General features: G+C 45.4%; 1 protein-coding gene across 5 annotated transcripts in view; it reads left to right on the top strand.

The window, feature by feature from the left end:
- LOC109899548 (neuropilin-1a) overlaps nucleotides 1-15,547 on the top strand; it is a 116,884-nt gene extending 101,337 nt beyond the window's left edge. For 2 of the 5 annotated variants that reach the window (XM_020494878.2, XM_020494879.2), the window contains exons 12-19: nucleotides 1,273-1,417; nucleotides 7,393-7,479; nucleotides 9,399-9,482; nucleotides 10,968-11,111; nucleotides 11,299-11,576; nucleotides 11,838-11,934; nucleotides 12,248-12,301; nucleotides 12,611-15,547. In XM_020494878.2, the coding sequence (XP_020350467.1) occupies nucleotides 1,273-1,417; nucleotides 7,393-7,479; nucleotides 9,399-9,482; nucleotides 10,968-11,111; nucleotides 11,299-11,576; nucleotides 11,838-11,934; nucleotides 12,248-12,301; nucleotides 12,611-12,912 (1,191 nt within the window). In that variant the 3' untranslated portion in view covers nucleotides 12,913-15,547. Of the gene's footprint in view, nucleotides 1-1,272; nucleotides 1,418-7,392; nucleotides 7,501-9,398; nucleotides 9,483-10,967; nucleotides 11,112-11,298; nucleotides 11,577-11,837; nucleotides 11,935-12,247; nucleotides 12,302-12,610 lie in introns of all 5 variants that reach the window. The other 3 variants (XM_031835937.1, XM_020494880.2, XM_020494882.2) reach the window with 2 other exon arrangements.
- Nucleotides 15,548-18,267: the final 2,720 nt, after the last annotated feature.

Consider the following 18,267-nt stretch of genomic DNA (forward strand, 5'->3'; position numbering starts at 1 on the left):
TTGGGTTTGGTTGACTAACTAATGGAAAATGATCTTAATATTTTCAACTGAAAAACATCCACAGACATACAGTGACATTGATACAGGTAATAATCCCTGTCCTGTGGCCGAATCCATTTGGGTAGTACTCTATAGCACATTTGTATAACCACCTGTAATGCTTCTCCTAGTCCTATGCTGCCTAGCGTCTTTGCTCTTAATATTCTACTGGTGTTGCTCAAGCATTTCAGTGGAATTCTGCTCTCCTCAAGAGAGAGGAGAGGTGAGAAGAGGCAGGAGGGCTGAGAGAGAGCATGTGACACGCAGAAACCAACCCAGATGTATCTGCAGGCCTCGATATGCTTTGTGCGTGTCACACACACACATACCTCTCCAGAAAGCACCGCTTATAGCCCATCCCCAATTACAACCTCCTTTGACAGGATACAAATGTGTTCCAGATGGCCTGATGGTTGATTTATGAAGCAGTGAGAGGCTCGATATCCTCCTGTCCTACGTATCACTCCTTTCTCTTCCTCTCTCTTTCCGTCTCTCCCTTTTTTCCTAAAAACCTCCGAGCATCAAAGACAGACAAGACTTGTTCCTGTGTTAAAGGCCATTAATCCACTGCACTCCATCACTCTCCTCTCCTATACTGTCCTCTCCACTCCTGTCCTCTAGGTCTACCTCTGTTATTCCCAAAGTGAATCCCCCTTTCTTTCAGAAGATAACTTCAGAGGCTGAGCGGAGAGAGACAGCATCAAACCTCTCCTTTCCTCTATCATACCTCATCTCTACGTTATTACCAACGAAAGGGCCCCTAGCCTCTCTCTTTCTCAGAGCCTGAGCAGAGACAGAGAGAGCCGAGTCTGTCTTTGACCGCTGTGTCCTGCTGGGCGGCTGGTGCTAGTTGTAGCCACCGGGCTCTTGTTTGCAGTCCCACTGACAGCACTTTAGATGTCAGCCAGAGGATTCTGGTCAACGTTCCATTGTTTTCTCCCCCCTCTCAGCCTTGCTAAAGCCCTGCTCCTTTTCAGAAGTAAGGAATAAGCCTGCTTTCGTGCCTCTGAGAGGAGAGATATCAGACAGAGCTATGACATTATCAGACAGTAATATTGCGCTCTCTCTCTCTCTCTCTTTGTATCTCTCTCTGAATGTCTCTGTCTCGTTTTATATCTCTCTTGCTTTGTATGCACAGTAGCTAAATGGTGCCAATAAAGGATTTCTAAAAATAACAATAGATCTCTCTACCTCGCTCTACCTCTGTCTCTCTCTCTTTGTCTCTCTCCACAGATTTTCGAGGGGAATCAGAACTACGATACACCAGAGCTGAGGACCGTGGAGCCCTTGCTGACACGCTACGTCAGGGTCTACCCAGAGAGGTCCACCCCTGCTGGAATGGGCCTCCGACTCGAGCTCCTGGGCTGTGAGATTGAAGGTAGGCCTCAAATGGAATCCCCCACACACGCATTTTAATTGTAGACACACATACACAACACACAGACACATAGGCACACACACAGACACACAGAGTCCATCTTCTATCATCTGTGTGATGACAGTTTTAGAGCTGAATGCATGGTGTTTGTCGAGGTGGTGTTTGAATGTATGGTGCTTGTCCATGCCCCAAAAGGCAACACTATCTCCCTGAGAGGGACAGTTGTCTTGTCTCCTTGCGTGCTGCATCAAAGCTATTCCTGAAGAAAGACCACTCATGCACATTGCACATGGGATCAAATGAAACCCCACCTGGCCTGAGGATTACTGCAAGCCCCTTCTAGTCCCGGTTCTATCTCTGGGGCCTCTCTCCCACCCTTCTCTCCCCCCTCTGCCCCTCTCTCTCGCTTTCTACCTCTTTCTTTCTCTCTCCTTCCCCCCTCTTTCTCTCTTTCTCTCACCTCCTTTACTTATCTCTCTTCCCTTTCTCTATTCCCCCCACCCCCCACCGAAAGCTAATTTAGACTAGAACCAGCTCAGCTATAAGAACATGCTCTGCCAGGCCTAAGTGGATTTACATATTGGATTTCAGGGAGGCTGTAGCGAGCGCAGCCCTGTGTAAGACATGGAGTCCCACTGGGGGCTTTAAAGGGATGATAATGCTTGTTTTCACTATTAATGCTACCACACACTCGAACACACACACATATGCTCTCTCTCTCACACACATACACTCACACACATACACTAGTGATGCACGGGTTGACTCATAACCTTCAGTCCCCGAGGTTATATCCGCGGGGCGGACGGGTTAAGCGTCATCAAATATTGTGTGGCTGAAGGGCGAGGGGTGGCGGGCAGGTAAAATAAAGAGAAAACAATACCTTTAAAAAATCTGTGTGCAATTTATATAGGCTACATTGAGGTTATTCTTTAATTATTTTAGGCTATCTTGTCATGCCCTGATTTGTTTCACCTGTCTTTGTGATTGTCTCCACCCCCTCCAGGTGTCGCCCATCTTCCATATTATCCCCTGTGTATTTATACCTGTGTTCTCTGTTCGTCTGTTGCCAGTTCGTCTTGTTTGTCAAGATTACCAGCGTTTGTCCTGTCAGCTCCTGTCTTTTCCCAGACTCTCTTGGTAACTCAGTAACCCAGTTGCTAGCAGCGCCATCTCATCGGCCACTCCACCTTCTCGGGAGCCCCATTTTCCCCTGCTCGCACCCCTTTTCATGCCATTCTGCTGTCCAAATCTCCCTGGGTTCTCATGGATTCTGGGGCCGACAAAAGTTTTTGGGACGCTACCCTGGCGTCCGAGCTGAACTTCTACACTCAGCACTCTCCATTGGCATGGATGTTAGAGCGCTGGACGGGTGCTCTACAGGCTGAGTCACCCACAACACCACTCCCATCCACTTACGGGTGTCAGGGAACCACAGCGAGGCTCTCCAGTTCCTGCTCATCAAGTGATCCTGCTCACCCATCTGATTCCTGTGGTATTGTGATTCTCCTGGATCAATCCCCTCATTAACTGGTTTACTGGGCCCATCATGGGCTGGAACCAGTCCTGCCACGCCCATTACCTGAAGTCAGCACAACCTGCCCCGGCACGTCTTCCTGGGGGCTCAGAAGTTGCCCCGGACCTCTCCGCCATTCCTGCGGAGTACCAGGACCTGGTGTTCAGCAAGGCCCGGGCCACTTCGCTTCCGCCGCACCGACCCTATGGCTGCTGGATTGACCTTCTCCCTAGCACCATGCCGCCCCGGGGATGTATGTACCAAGGCTATGGATACCTACATTGGGGACTCCCTAGCTGCTGGATTTATCTGTCCCTCTTCCTCTCCCACTAGCGCAGGCTTCTTCTTCGTGGAGAAAAAGGACAAGACCCTGCACCTGTGCATTGACTACCGTGGACTCAACAACATTATGCTTAAGAACCGTTACCCGCTACCACTCATCTCCTAGGCCTCCGAGCCGCTCCAGGGTGCCACTGTGTTTCCAAGCTGGATCTACAGAACACCTACCACCTGGAGGGGGATGAGTGGAAGACTGCCTTCAACACGCCTAGTGACCACTACGAGTATCTGTTCATGCCCTTTGGCCACACCAACGCCCCTGCTGTGTTCCAGGCTCTGGTGAATGATGTTCTTTGACATGTTGAACCGGTTCGTCTTCGTCTACATTGATGACATCCTCATCTTCTCCCGCTCTCCTCAAGAACACGTGCTCCACATCCGGCAGGTCCTTCAACGCCTTCTGGAGAATCCACTGTTTGTGAAGGCGTAGAGGTGTGAGTTCCATCGCTCCACCATCCTCTTTCTGGGTTACATCATCTCTGTTTGGAGTGTCCAGATCGATCCCAGGAAGCTGAGAGTAGTGATGGATTGGCCTTAGCCCACGTCCAGGGTGAAGCTGCAACATTTCCTGGGGTTTGCCAAATTTCTTTCACCGCTTTATCCGGGGTTACAGCACCCTGGCTTCACCATCACTCACCACTCCCAAGGTTCCGTTCACATGGTCTCCAGCTGCTGACCGGGCATTCCGGGACCTCATACATTGCTACACTACAGCTCCCATCCTGGTTCATCCGGACTCATCTCGTCAGTTCGTGGTGGAAGCCAAAGTCTCGGACGTCGGAGTGGGGGCTGTCCTGTCCCAGCGTTCTGCCCCTCATCTCAAGCTAAATCCCTGCGCTTTTTTCTCCCATTGCCTCAACACCACAGAAAGGAACTATGATGTGGGGGATTGGGAGCTTCTTGCGGTGAAGATGGAGGAATTGAGGCACTGGCTGGAGGGGCGGAACATCCGTTCATCGTGAGGACTGACCACAAGAACCTGCAGTATTTCCGCACCACCAAGCACCGCCAAGTGCCTCGACTCCAGGCAAGCCATATGGGCCCTGCTGTTCACACGATTCAACTTCTCTCTCTCATTCCCACTGGGATCCAAGAATGTCAAGCCGCTGCTGACCGGGCATTCCGGGACCTCATACATTGCTACACTACAGCTCCCATCCTGGTTCATCCGGACTCATCTCGTCAGTTCGTGGTGGAAGCCAAAGTCTCGGACGTCGGAGTGGGGGCTGTCCTGTCCCAGCGTTCTGCCCCTCATCTCAAGCTAAATCCCTGCGCTTTTTTCTCCCATTGCCTCAACACCACAGAAAGGAACTATGATGTGGGGGATTGGGAGCTTCTTGCGGTGAAGATGGAGGAATTGAGGCACTGGCTGGAGGGGCGGAACATCCGTTCATCGTGAGGACTGACCACAAGAACCTGCAGTATTTCCGCACCGCCAAGTGCCTCGACTCCAGGCAAGCCATATGGGCCCTGCTGTTCACACGATTCAACTTCTCTCTCTCATTCCCACTGGGATCCAAGAATGTCAAGCCGGATGCACTGTCGCACCGCTATAGCCCCACGACTACTACCCTGGAACCCGAGACCATCCTTCCCACCTCATGCCTGGCGACGGCACTCAGCTGGGGAATAGGGAAGCAGGTCCGTGAGGCACAGCCTTCCCAGCTAAACCCCGGGGGACGCACTGATAACCGGATGTTCATTCCCAACACCGTCCGTTCTGCGGTCCTGGAGTGGGCCCACTCCTCCAGGCTGGCCTGCCACCCGGGCGCTCGTCGGACCCTGGCCTTTGTGCGACAGCGCTTTTGGTGGCCTTCCATGGTCCTGGATGTGTCCTCATTCATCGCCATTTGCACAGTTTACCCGGTCAACCAGGTATGCGCCCAGGTAGGACACCAGGTGGCGCTCCTAAAGGGGGAGTGGGGGGGTACTGTCACTCCTGTCTTTTCCCAGCCTCTCTTTTTCTCGCCCTCCTGGTTTTTGACCCTTGCCTGTCCTGACCCAGAACCAGCCCGCCTGTCCACCCTGCCTGCCCCTGACCCTGACTGCCGTCCTGTACCTTTACCCCATCTGGATTTCTGAACTCTGCCCGACCTGACCCTGCCTGCCGTTCTGTACCTTTGTCTCTGTTGCTGTAATCAACATTGTTACTTCGACACGGTCTGCATCTGGGTCTTACCTTATCCTGATATATCTGGTATTAGAAAAAGTTACCGTCAATCCAAGGAGGCAAAAAGGATATTGTAGAAGTTTAATTCAATACGAAAGAAGCTGCGAAAGGAGAGTTAAAAATAAAAAGATGGGAAGGCCAGAAAAGTTATGTTTGGAAAATATTTGGTGAAGTGGTAAAGAGGATAACAGCAGTGCCAGCTATGTTACGTTTGATGATTGAGAGGCGCTTTACAAATTTGACAGTTGCAAGACGGGACTTCAAGTAGGCATATGGCTTGTCAAGGGAACTGTAGCCTAATGTTTAGATGGGTTAAATGGGAACTGAAATCTGGACACTGACTGTGGTTCTATAACCTCTCACATAGCCTTAATTAATATTAACTCCTGCAGAATTAAGCATTTCTTCAGTTAAATGATAAGCAAAATTTGGACGTTGGAACAGAAGTATTATTTATTTATTTCTGCATCTTGAGAGAATGCAATGCTCAGTTAGATACCATCTGTAGAGGTTCTGTCTTCATCATAAAAGCATCATAAAGGCTGATAGTGTTTCAACCACATAAAATATGCATCGAAGCCGAACTGGAATCTTGTTTTTTACCCTTACAACTGGTAAAACTGATGTCATTTGGACATTTTTCATAAGAAAATCTATCCCGTTTTCTTTCCCGCTATTGTATTTTCTCCCCAGTCCCTAAACGTCTTGGCTTCGTGACAGATGACAGAGAACTTTAACGATGTCAACTAGATTGAAGTATTAATTCAATCGCTCTATTACATTATTCTATTTAGCAAGGGTTTATTTCGTCTTCTAGGGCAACATATGATGACAGAAGAGAAGCTGCATGTATGTAATTATAGACAAGTTGACCAACAAATACCAAAATGTCGGAAATTATAAGCAGAAACATATCTAAATCAGGCACCCCCATCAAAAAAAATCCTTCTGCCGTCTGAATAGCCTATAGCGCATTTTCTATATTTGCAGGTTAGGGTTGGGTGCAGGACTCAGATTTTCACTTTATCTCATATAGTTGGGCAGTTGCGAATGGGTTATTAGCTGACCTGTGCACCACTTGCACACACACGCACACACAGGTGCTAATACCAGCTAGGAGACAATGAGTGGTGGTGTGTAAGCTAAACCCGAGTTAGTAAAACCTAATCCATATTATTCTATGGAAGTCTCCAACTAGAACACTGAACCTGTCAATGACCTCTTCACCCTGAGTCTGACAGAGGTTGAACTCACTCATATTTCATCTAGCAGAGGGCGAGGGAAATTATAGATTACACATGCACCATTTCCTCTCCCTCTCTCCCCTTCGGCCTCTCTGCCTCTCGCGCTCTCTCACTTTCGTTCCCTCCCTCCAGGGGAAGCCCTCATTACTCCGTCAGGGTAAACACATCCAGGCTGTGTGTTAGCAGAGCGTGGAACAGAGCTGGGGCCGTGCCCACATCCAACAAGGCCAGCGGGCCCTAATGATAGACCAGGGTGGGGCCCAGTCTTCAGCCCAATCCCAGGCCCTATGCATCTCCTATCCAGCCTAAACCCAAACCTAAACTGCGTCCCAAATGGCACCCTATTCCCTATAAAGTTCACTACTTTTGATGAGAGGCCTATTGGCTCTGGTCAAAAGTATTGCAAGACATGGGGAATAGGGTACCATTTGGGACACACACCTCAACCTAAAGCCTAAGCATCCACCATTCACCATCCAAAATATATATTTATACCTCCCTCTGCATCCTCATAAAAGGAGGGCTGCTAATAGCTCAGTGATTGAATCCCAGTTTCGTGACACTGGCACGGCCTGCCTTGAATATGTTTGTATTATGTGTGTGTATGTGCGTGTGGTACCGCAAACCATACAAAGGAGCAGCTGATTGCAAGTTTAACATGTGTCCTCTCTCACTCTCTTGCCCTCTCTCTCCCTCTGCTCTGCAGCTCCCACTCCCCTCCCCACCACACTGGCATCCACAACTCCGTCAGATGAGTGTGATGATGACCAGGCCAGCTGCCACAGTGGAACAGGTGATTCCTACGATGTGACAGGTGCTAACATCACTCTCATGAGACTGCTATCTCACCTACCCCTCTACCCCTACTCTCGCTATATAATAACCTGGCATACACACATACACACACGCATGCACACACAGGCAGACAGCCTTGTTCTCTTTCTAGCCTGACCTCTTTCCCCACTAACCTAATTTTAGCCTGCCTTACTCCCCCTGCCTTCAACCTTGCTATACCTTGCTGTTCCTTATGGATACCTCCCAAATGGCACCCTGTTCCCTTCATAGTGCATTTAATTTGTCCAGGGCCCCTAGGGCTGTGGTCAGAAGTATGTCAACATATAGGGACTAGTGTGCCATTTTGGACTCAGGCATAGAGTTATCTTTATGGCTATTCCTCCCATTTTAAAGCAGCAGTCTCCAGCCATCAGTGATGTGCATGGCACTCTCAGTTACTCTGGTTCTCTCCCTCCTGGCCCTATATGTCATGAAAGAGGGAGTGTGGAAATGTTTGGTATGAGTTAAGAGAGATAGGAGAGAGGGCATGTGTTTGAACCAGAATAAAGGAGGAGTGTGTATGACCCTTATCCTTCTGTCAGCAAGGCTCCTCTTTAACTATAGCCTCAACACAGACGAGTGTCAGCAAAAGAGGGAAGCTAGCTAGGCTAACTGAGCTACATTGTGTTCTGAGCTAGAGGAAGCTAGGCTAACTGTGCTACATTCAAATCAAATCAAAATCAAATCAAATGTATTTATATAGCCCTTCGTACATCAGCTGATATCTCAAAGTGCTGTACAGAAACCCAGCCTAAAACCCCAAACAGCAAGCAATGCAGGTGTAGAAGCACGGTGGCTAGGAAAAACTCCCTAGAAAAGCCAAAACCTAGGAAGAAACCTAGAGAGGAACCAGGCTATGTGGGGTGGCCAGTCCTCTTCTGGCTGTGCCGGGTGGAGATTATAACAGAACATGGCCAAGATGTTCAAATGTTCATAAATGACCAGCATGGTCGAATAATAATAAGGCAGAACAGTTGAAACTGGAGCAGCAGCACGGTCAGGTGGACTGGGGACAGCAAGGAGTCATCATGTCAGGTAGTCCTGGGGCATGGTCCTAGGGCTCAGGTCTTCCGAGAGAGAGAAAGAAAGAGAAAATTAGAGAGAGCATATGTGGGATGGCCAGTCCTCTTCTGGCTGTGCCGGGTGGAGATTATAACAGAACATGGCCAAGATGTTCAAATGTTCATAAATGACCAGCATGGTCAAATAATAATAAGGCAGAACAGTTGAAACTGGAGCAGCAGCACGGCCAGGTGGACTGGGGACAGCAAGGAGTCATCATGTCAGGTAGTCCTGGGGCATGGTCCTAGGGCTCAGGTCCTCCGAGAGAGAGAAAGAACGAGAGAAGGAGAGAATTAGAGAATTCACACTTAGATTCACACAGGACACCAGATAAGACAGGAGAAGTACTCCAGATATAAAAAACTGACCCCAGCCCCCCGACACATAAACTACTGCAGCATAAATACTGGAGGCTGAGACAGGAGGGGTCAGGAGACACTGTGGCCCCATCCGAGGACACCCCCGGACAGGGCCAAACAGGAAGGATATAACATTGTGTTCTGACCTAGAGGAAGCTAGGCTAACTGTGCTACATTGTGTTCTGAGCTAGAGGAAGCTAGGCTAACTGAGCTACATTGTGTTCTGAGCTAGAGGAAGCTAGGCTAACTGTGCTACACTGTTATGCGTTACCACTAGGCTAACTGTACTCTGTAACTCAGTTTGTTGAGCATGGCGCTTGTAACATCAGGGCAGTGGGTTTGATTCCCGGGACCACCCATATGTAGAATGTATGAACGCATGACTGTAAGTCACTTTAGATAAAAGCATCTGCTAAATGGCAAATATATATATATCATTGTTATGTGTTACGGCTAGACGAACTGTCCTGCCACTGTGTTGTTGTTCTGACAGGTGGGACCACAGCGCCAGAGGGCAAGACAGAGGTGGACACCATCCCAGGTTAGGATCCATTGTATTATCAATGTACTGTATACAAGACTCTTGTGACTGTATGTGTTTGAGGGGCTTTGAATGCATGTGTGAGCATGTGAGTTTAATTCGTGTGTGGGTAGATATAGTTTTTTCCAGTAGACTATTTAAGAAAAATGTGTACTCTAGTGTTCCTCAGAACTGTTGGGCTGCTCATTTTACGGGGAACTTTTCAGAATCCCTGCTTCAGTCCTCCCTAGAATGGAAAAAAACAAAAAGCCCTCTTAATTGGGAACGGAAAAATGTGTCTCTGTGCCTGAAATGTGGTTCCACATGAGAATTCCATGCTTTGTGTTTAATGGGTAAATATATTCTGGTGCCTGCAGAAACTAGTTAAAACCCAGAGATTATTAAAGGGAATATTGGCTCAAATGTTTTATTCTTTGGTGAGCTGGGGCCTTATAGTGCCCAACGTACACAGACACACAGGGCTTCTGAAGCATTGCTGACATTCTAAACATATCTCTGTTGTGCTGCTTCTTTGGAAGTCTCTTTCTTTATCCAATTTCATAACAAAACGAGGCTCCCCATCGACCCGCTCTCACACACGCGCGCGTGTGTGTGTGTGTGTGTGTGTGTGTGTGTGTGTGTGTGTGTGTGTGTGTGTGTGTGTGTGTGTGTGTGTGTGTGTGTGTGTCAGGAATGCAAGTCCTTTCTATTAGCCATATCTGCCTTTAGAGTCCAACGGGGCTCTGCTCTGCTCATTATAAAGACCTCACACTGGGCTAACACTAGTTGAGTCAATGTCGTTTCCACATCATTTCAATGGAATTACGTTGAACCAACCTAGAATAGACATTGAATTGACGTCTGTGCCCAATGGGCTCTCTCTCTCAGCAGACTGTTGTAAAGGAAAACACACACACAAACTCTCTTCCTCTCTCTCTCTGTCTCTCTCCTCTCACCTGCTATGTATCCCTTTACTGTCATTGTACACTTTCTTTTATGAACCCATATCACGTTCACAGGCCCTTTAATTAAAATAGATGATTAACTGGATTTATTCAATCTCCCTCCTTGAAAAGTCTGCATGGAGTCTCTTCACTCCTACCACCACCACCCTATTCTGTCAAGAATGTACCATCCTCTAATTCTCTTTCCCTTTCTCATAGTTTTTTGTATCTACCCGTTCCTCTGAAATTTCAGTTTCACAGTTCTCTGCTTCCCTCTAGTGGTTTACCTAAATATTCCACCTCCACAAGACTCACTGTATCTCGTCGAGTGGACCCTCAGGTCAACACAAATACTCTTGGAGTATATCTCTCAGTACCATATTAAAACAATGGTCTATTTCAACCAGTCGGTGTTCTTACCCTGACCCCTGTCACACCACAGAATAACTTTTTTATTTTTTATTGTCCAGGACAAGGCTTTATCTGTGTCCAGGAAACCACCCCTATTTATATGCATCTCTATGAGACATAACTGACCTGTGATCTGTCCCTCTGTCTGCAGCGTTCCTGTGGTTTGCGTGTGACTTTGGCTGGGCCAACGACCCCTCGTTTTGCGGCTGGACCTCAGAGGACAGCGACTTCAGATGGCAGATACAGTCCAGCGGCACGCCCACGCTCAACACCGGACCCAACATGGACCACACAGGTACAGACACAACAACAACAACAACAACAGAAGCTAATGATAACAGTATATGTCATTTATGTCCAGTGTAAAAACTGTCAAAACCAAGAGTTGTCATTAGATGATTTGTTTCCCCACCACTACTTTAGATGTCAACACCTACTCCTTTTCTCATGGGCTATTCCAACTTTATCATTTCCCTCTTCAGGCGGATCCGGTAACTTCATCTACACCCTAGCGACGGGCTCCCAGGAAACGGAGGTTGCTAGGCTGGTTAGTCCGGTGGTGACAGTTGGTCAGTCTGACCTGTGCGTGTCGTTCTGGTACCACATGTTCGGCTCGCACATTGGCACGTTGCACATCAAACAGAGGAAGGAGACGGTCGATGGCATGGCTGACATACTACTGTGGACCGTCAGCGGTCACCAGGGCAACCGCTGGAGAGAGGGACGCGTGCTAGTACCGCACTCCAGTAAACCCTATCAGGTATGGTATGGAGAGAGAGTGTCCATACACTGAACTACAAGCTTGGACAGATCAATGTAGCATCATATACATTAAAACTATGTGTGATGTGTATAAATACAATGTTTGAATTGCAGAGCCAGTTTTGTCTGTTTGATTAGTGCTACTTGGTGATTGGCGTAGTGATGAAGTTAGAATTGTGAAATTAGTTGCTGAGAGGTTGCTCAAGGGTTGTTAAATCAGTTTTATTTTTTATTATAACAATTGTTCTCTCTCTCCCAGGTGGTGATTGAAGGGTTTGTGGAGAGGAAGAGTTGGGGTGACATTGCTGTGGATGATATCAAGATCCTGGACAATCTAAACATGGCTGACTGCAAGGGTGACTGTTACTTCGCTACATTGATCTTTTGAGCTGGATTTGAACCAGTGACCTAAGGACACCAGTGTGTACAGGCCTGACCTTTAGCGCCAGTTTCCCAGACACAGATTAAGTGACGTTCTGGACAAAAAAAATGTAACTCAATGGAGATTCGCTATTGAACATGCTTTTTTTTGTCCATGGCTAGGCTTAATCTGTGTCTGGGAAACTGTCCCTCTATGTCATGTTCAATGTAAAGAGTGATGGTGAGTTTTTTACTATTGTGCTGGAGGGAAGTGCTTTTGTAACTGACTCGTCCTATCATTTTCAACAGATCCTGATGTTCCTACAGAGCCCATGCTGCCTGAAGACCGATTTAATGAAATGAGTATGTCACCATATTACATATTAATACACAACGTCTATGGGGTTGAGTGTTGTAAAACAGAGTAACATACTTATGATGACATGTGTTAGCAATACAGTAGATTTCACTAATACATCTGCTCCCCCTCTATCTCTCTCTCTTTACTCTAACACAAAGAGTAAAGACAAACAAACACGTGTTGGAAAGATAATAACAATCCTTGTCCAAACATATGTAACAGCTATCTACAAAGCTGTAGATTTCCATGAATCCTGGGATGGTTGAAAATGAGATGAGGGTTACTCACCCTCTTCTTCTTCTCTCCTGTAGTTGTGGACATCACAGACTTCCCTGACATGATGGAGAACAATGAGATCCTCAACGGTGTCAGTGGCGGGGCAGGCAACATGCTGCAGACACTGGACCCCATCCTCATCACAATCATCGCTATGAGTGCCCTGGGGGTCTTCCTGGGGGCCATCTGTGGGGTCGTCCTCTACTGTGCCTGCTCACATGGCCACATGTCAGAAAGGAACTTATCCGCTCTGGAGAACTATAACTTTGAGCTGGTGGACGGAGTCAAGCTAAAGAAAGACAAACTCAACTCACATAACTCATACACAGAGGCGTGAACGGGAAGGGGGAAGTGAGATGTGTGTGTGTGGGGAGTGTAGCATTTTGTGCGTGTGCACAAGACTGTAGGCATAGCCAAGACTCAATGTGTGGCTGGGGCTAAAGGAACTGCTGGAGGCCTCTCATTGGAGGAGGCCCAGGTTTAGGAACCAATGGGAGGTTGTGATTGAGCCATTGCTTTTCTCAGGAGCTGCAGTAATGGGAACCTACCAGTAGGAGACACTGTGTACAAAATTAAATACAGGAGGAAAAAATATGTACAGATGATTAGATTATTATTTAAATTGTTCTATTTGATTTTCATTCATTTTTACAATCGGATGCTGGTGTTGAGACCAATTTAATTATCATAATGTTTAAAGTATTTATCATATTCTGTGAGGAAGAAACATTTTTGTTATTATAATTATTTTAAATCAAAGTCATTTTTGTGTTGAAGGAGAAGTATCAAAACCCCAAATTAACCATAACTGACAATATTGTTGGTCATACTGCACCATGGTGGAGTAGCAGCAGGGTGTGCCCTCTGCCCCCCTGACCTCTGCCCCTGTCTACAGGTGTGGGTCAGAGGTTAAAGGTAAAGGTTGCACCCCTTGGCAGTAGATGGTTCTGACAGTGCCTTTAATACATATTTGTTGGCTTCCTTGTTGATTTTGGAGTTTTTACATCTCTTACGTTCTGACCACGTTTTGACATCTGAAGCAGGGGCTTTAAATGAGCTAATAATCAAGTCTGCAAAACAGGATCCAATCCCTCCATGGCACTTTTCTCTCTCTGTCCCAGACCCACATATAATTGTATATACGTTTTAATATATTTTAATTATTTTAAAGAAAAAAAATGGAAAAAAAGCTGCAGTATCCCTTTTTCCAATGGGTTGTGTGTTGTAAATACAATCATCTGCCTGTTGTTGTGAAGAGTGAAGTATTTGGTTTAATTGTTTCATTTCGAGCAGGCTCTGTGTGCTGTGTAAAGATAGGCCAGTGCACATTCAAAGAAGACATGTTCTTGTTCTACATCTTCTAGATGCAATCCGCTTCATGGCACCATGGGGAGGACGAAGAAGTTACTGTAAACAGAAAAGGAAAAAATAAAAACAGTTGTATTCATGTTGCTAACTTCTATACACTAATTAACATATGGCAGACACACACCCCATATCTTTCTGTGGTCACAGGGTCTATCATCTCTCATATCAACTGCAGCAGTGGAAGAAGATATGTATAATGTCTGCCAGCATACCAAAAAAACTATTGCTTTAGCTTCATGGGGTTGACCAGTGGCTTGTTATTTCCAGCTACATACATCTGTGGATTGTCATACAAAAAAGTGCTAACTTTTACGACCATGCACTTCGTTATCCAACATCTTAATCCTCACTAGTGAGATATACTGAGGGGTGGAGGATTACATATACTGGGGTGTATCAATGGTGCTATCGCATTCACACTGCAGACTAGATGCTCATAATCATAACAATAACACAGTTTGGATTGTATTGTCACATTCTGTACCCTACTACAAAATAGTCGTGCCGTAAGGTTTATGTGTAACAGCTATACGCTGTGATGTCAGGACTGATTTCATTAGGAAGAGACGCTGGTACAGAGCTAAGGGGTTGAGTGATGTCATCAAGCATGGCGAATCAGGCCACTTGCCCTGTTGTCATTACCAAAGGATGATTGGATACCTCTTCTACTGGGAGAGGGGTTTGTTATCAACACACTACTGCTACTGGACTGCAGCATTTCAACCACAACCACCCCTTTTCAACAAATGTTCACAGTAAATGGACTGGACTCCTGGCAAAGTCAAGAGGGGAAGGTGGGTTGACTGTAGAAACGATACTGTTCGATGGTTCGTATTTTTTCAGCTGAAGTTGCATCAATGTGAACTCTGAAATCTCGAGTCTTGGATTTCAGACAATCCTCCTAGAGTGTTTGGGATGGAGAAGTAAGGGGATCTGTAGTAAGGACTTAGTAAGAGGCTCACAGTATCAGGTCTGAGGAGGACTTGACCATTGGAAATGTCCAGTGGATTTTCTACAGCACAATCATCAGAGAGACATAATGATGTTGAACAGGAGGACATCTGCTACATCTGTGTGCTATGTCGTGTGCCGTGGTAAACACATTCTCAGCTTGGGTTATGTTCATTTCAGGTTTGATTTCCCATTTTGCAATGCTTACTGTTTTGTGCATTCAGCTTCGAGGACAGTAGCCTCAGTCTGGTAACTAGAGAAAATGGATACTGTAGCGTGGAAACTAAAAATAAACAATGTTGCACTGATAAATATATTCAATAAGGTTGTCATTTGTAAACAAAAACAAAAACAGAAAAAACAGTGTTCATTTTCTTTCTTATTTTTATAGTTTCAGATTATGTGATATAATTCTGAAATGTACAAATTATTGAGATGTTTTCATTATTGAAAAAGGTACACAAATTTCCTATAGTAATGTAGCCATTTACCTGAATTATTATTGCTTCGTTTTGTACTGTCATTAACATTTTGTGCAACTTCTTTTTACAAAAAAAACGTGTATTTTCAATACTGCTTCTACTATATAATTAATTCTGTAATTTGCTGTTGTAGGAAAAGATGAATAAACAGCAAGGCCTTAAAAAACTGAACAGAACGTTTGTGTTGGTATTGTAGGGTTGTGGTTTAAACTACTGTTATTGGAGTTGAACATGCTGGTGGTTTGGGTGTGGGCTACTGTGATGGTGTGTCGATAAGAACACAGGAGGAGGAGGTACATTTCAAAGGGATTTCACCCGGTTTATTTGGTAGGAATGGAAGGGGTGATTTATTTAACACGGTTCTGGATGGTTGCTCTACAAACAAGGGAAAGAACATATACTGTTGTCATAAACTAATAGAATACAAATAAATGTATACTACGTTATTTACAGTGCCCTGCAAAAGTATTCATCTCCTTGGCTTTTTCCTATTTTGTTGAATTACAACCTGAAAATAAATATATTTTTATTTGGAGATCATGTAATGGACATTACACAAAATAGTTTAAATTGGTGAAGTGAAATTTTAAAAAATTACTTGTTTCAAAAAATTATTTAAAATAAAAAACAGAAAATTGGTCCATGCATATGTATCCACCCCCTTTGATATGAAGCCCCTAAATAATATCTGGTGCAACCAATTACCTTCAGAAGTCACATAATAAGTTAAATAAAGTCCACCTTTGTGCATTCTAAGTGTTGAATGATCTGTCACATGATCTCAGTATATACACACCTGTTCTGAAAGGCCCCAGAGTCTGCAACACCACTAAGCAAGGGGCACCACCAAACAAGCAGCATAATGAAGACCAAGGAGCTCTCCAAACAGGTCAGGGACAAAGTTGTGAAGAAGTACAGATCAGGGTTGGGTTATAAAATAATATCCGAAACTTTGAACATCCCACGGAGCACCATTAAATCCATTATTAAAAAATTGAAAGAATATGGCATCACAACAAACCTGCCAAGAGAGGGCCGCCCACCAATACTCACAGACCAGGCAAGGAGGGGATTCATCAGAGAGGCAACAAAGAGACCAAAAGATAACCCTGAAGGAGCTGCAATGCTCCACATTAGAGATTGGAGTATCTGTCCATAGGACCACTTTAAGCTGTACACTTCACAGAGCTGGGCTTTACGGAAGAGTGGCCAGAAAAAAGACATTGCTTAAAGAATAAAATAAGCAAACATATGGAAGAAGGTACTCTGGTACTCTGAGGTACTCTGAGACTAAAATGTAGCTTTTTTGGCCATCAAGGAAAGCGCTATGTCTGGCGCAAACCCAACACCTCTCATCACCCCGAGAACACCAGTTGTGGCAGCATCATGCTGTGGGGATGTTTTTCCATCGGCAGGGAGTGGGAAACTGGTCAGAATGGATGGATGGCGCTAAATACAGGGAAATTCTTGAGGGAAACCTGTTTCAGTCTTCTAGAGATTTGAGACTGGGATGGAGGTTAACCTTCCAGCAGGACAATGACCCTAAGCATACAACTCAAGCAACACTCGAGTGGTTTAAGGGGAAACATTTACATTTCTTGGAATGGCCTAGTCAAAGCCCAGACCTCAATCCAAGCTGGAGCAGTTTTGCCTTGTAGAATGGGCAAAAATCCCAGTGGCTAGACGTGCCAAGTTTATGGAGACATTCCCCAAGAGACTTGCAACTGTAATTGCTGCAAAAGGTGGCTCTACAAAGTATTGACTTTGGGTGGGTGAATAGTTATGCACGCTCAAGTGTTCTGTTTTTTGTCTTATTTCTTGTTTGTTTCACAATAAAAAAAATATTTTGCATCTTCAAAGTGATTGTGTAAATCAAATGATACAAACCCCCCCCAAAATCCATTTGAATTCCAGGTTGTAAGGCAACAAAATAGGAAAAAGGTCAAGGGGGTGAATACTTTCACAAGCCACTGTACACTCCCCTACGTATGCATTTGGATAGTGATTCTAAAATAAAATAGAATGTGTCTTTATACTCCAGCATTTTGGATTTGAGATCAAAATGTTCCATATGACAGTACATAACATCACCTTTTATTTGAGTGTTTTGCTCATGCATACAATGCATTCGGAATGTATTAATACCCCTTGACTTTTTCCACATTTTGCTCTGTTACAGCCTGAATTTAAAATGTATTAAATTTAGATTTGTTTTGTCACTGGCCTACACACAGTACCCATAATGTCAAAGTGGAATTATATTTTTGAAAATGTTTACAAATTAATAAAAAATGAAAAGCTGAAATGTTGTGGGTCAATAGGTATTCAATCCCTTTGTTATGGCATGCCTAAATAAATACAGGAGTAAAATAAATGCTGCTTAACAATTCGCATAAGTTGCATTGACTCACTCTGTGTGCAATAATAGGGTGTTTAACATGATTTTGAATGACTACCTCATCTTTGTACCCCACAAATACAATTATCAGTAATGTCCCTTAGTCGAGCAGCGAATTTCAAACACAGATTTAACCACAAAGGCTAGGGAGAATCTCCAATGCCTCGCAAAGAAGGGCACCTATTGGTAGGTGTCACGTCTACTCTGCCCTACCAAGCAAAAAGGCAATAACTGCTAATTTGGTCGAAAATGAGTTAATGTCATTTTTGCAACATTAAATACATGCTTAATCATGTGGACAAGTATCCTGCCTCTATTGTACCCGCAATTCACGTTGCGGGTATGTATGGCTTTCATGGAGAAACTGGGGTTCATGGTCAGCCTCACTTCTGGGTACTGGCCTCAGTCCAACGGGCAGGTGGAGAGGATGAACCAGGAGCTGGGGAGGTTCATGAGGAGTCACTGCCAGGACCGGAAGGGGGAGTGGGCCCGA

Source organism: Oncorhynchus kisutch, linkage group LG11, assembly GCF_002021735.2.
Source record: "Oncorhynchus kisutch isolate 150728-3 linkage group LG11, Okis_V2, whole genome shotgun sequence".
Taxonomy (NCBI): domain Eukaryota; kingdom Metazoa; phylum Chordata; class Actinopteri; order Salmoniformes; family Salmonidae; genus Oncorhynchus; species Oncorhynchus kisutch.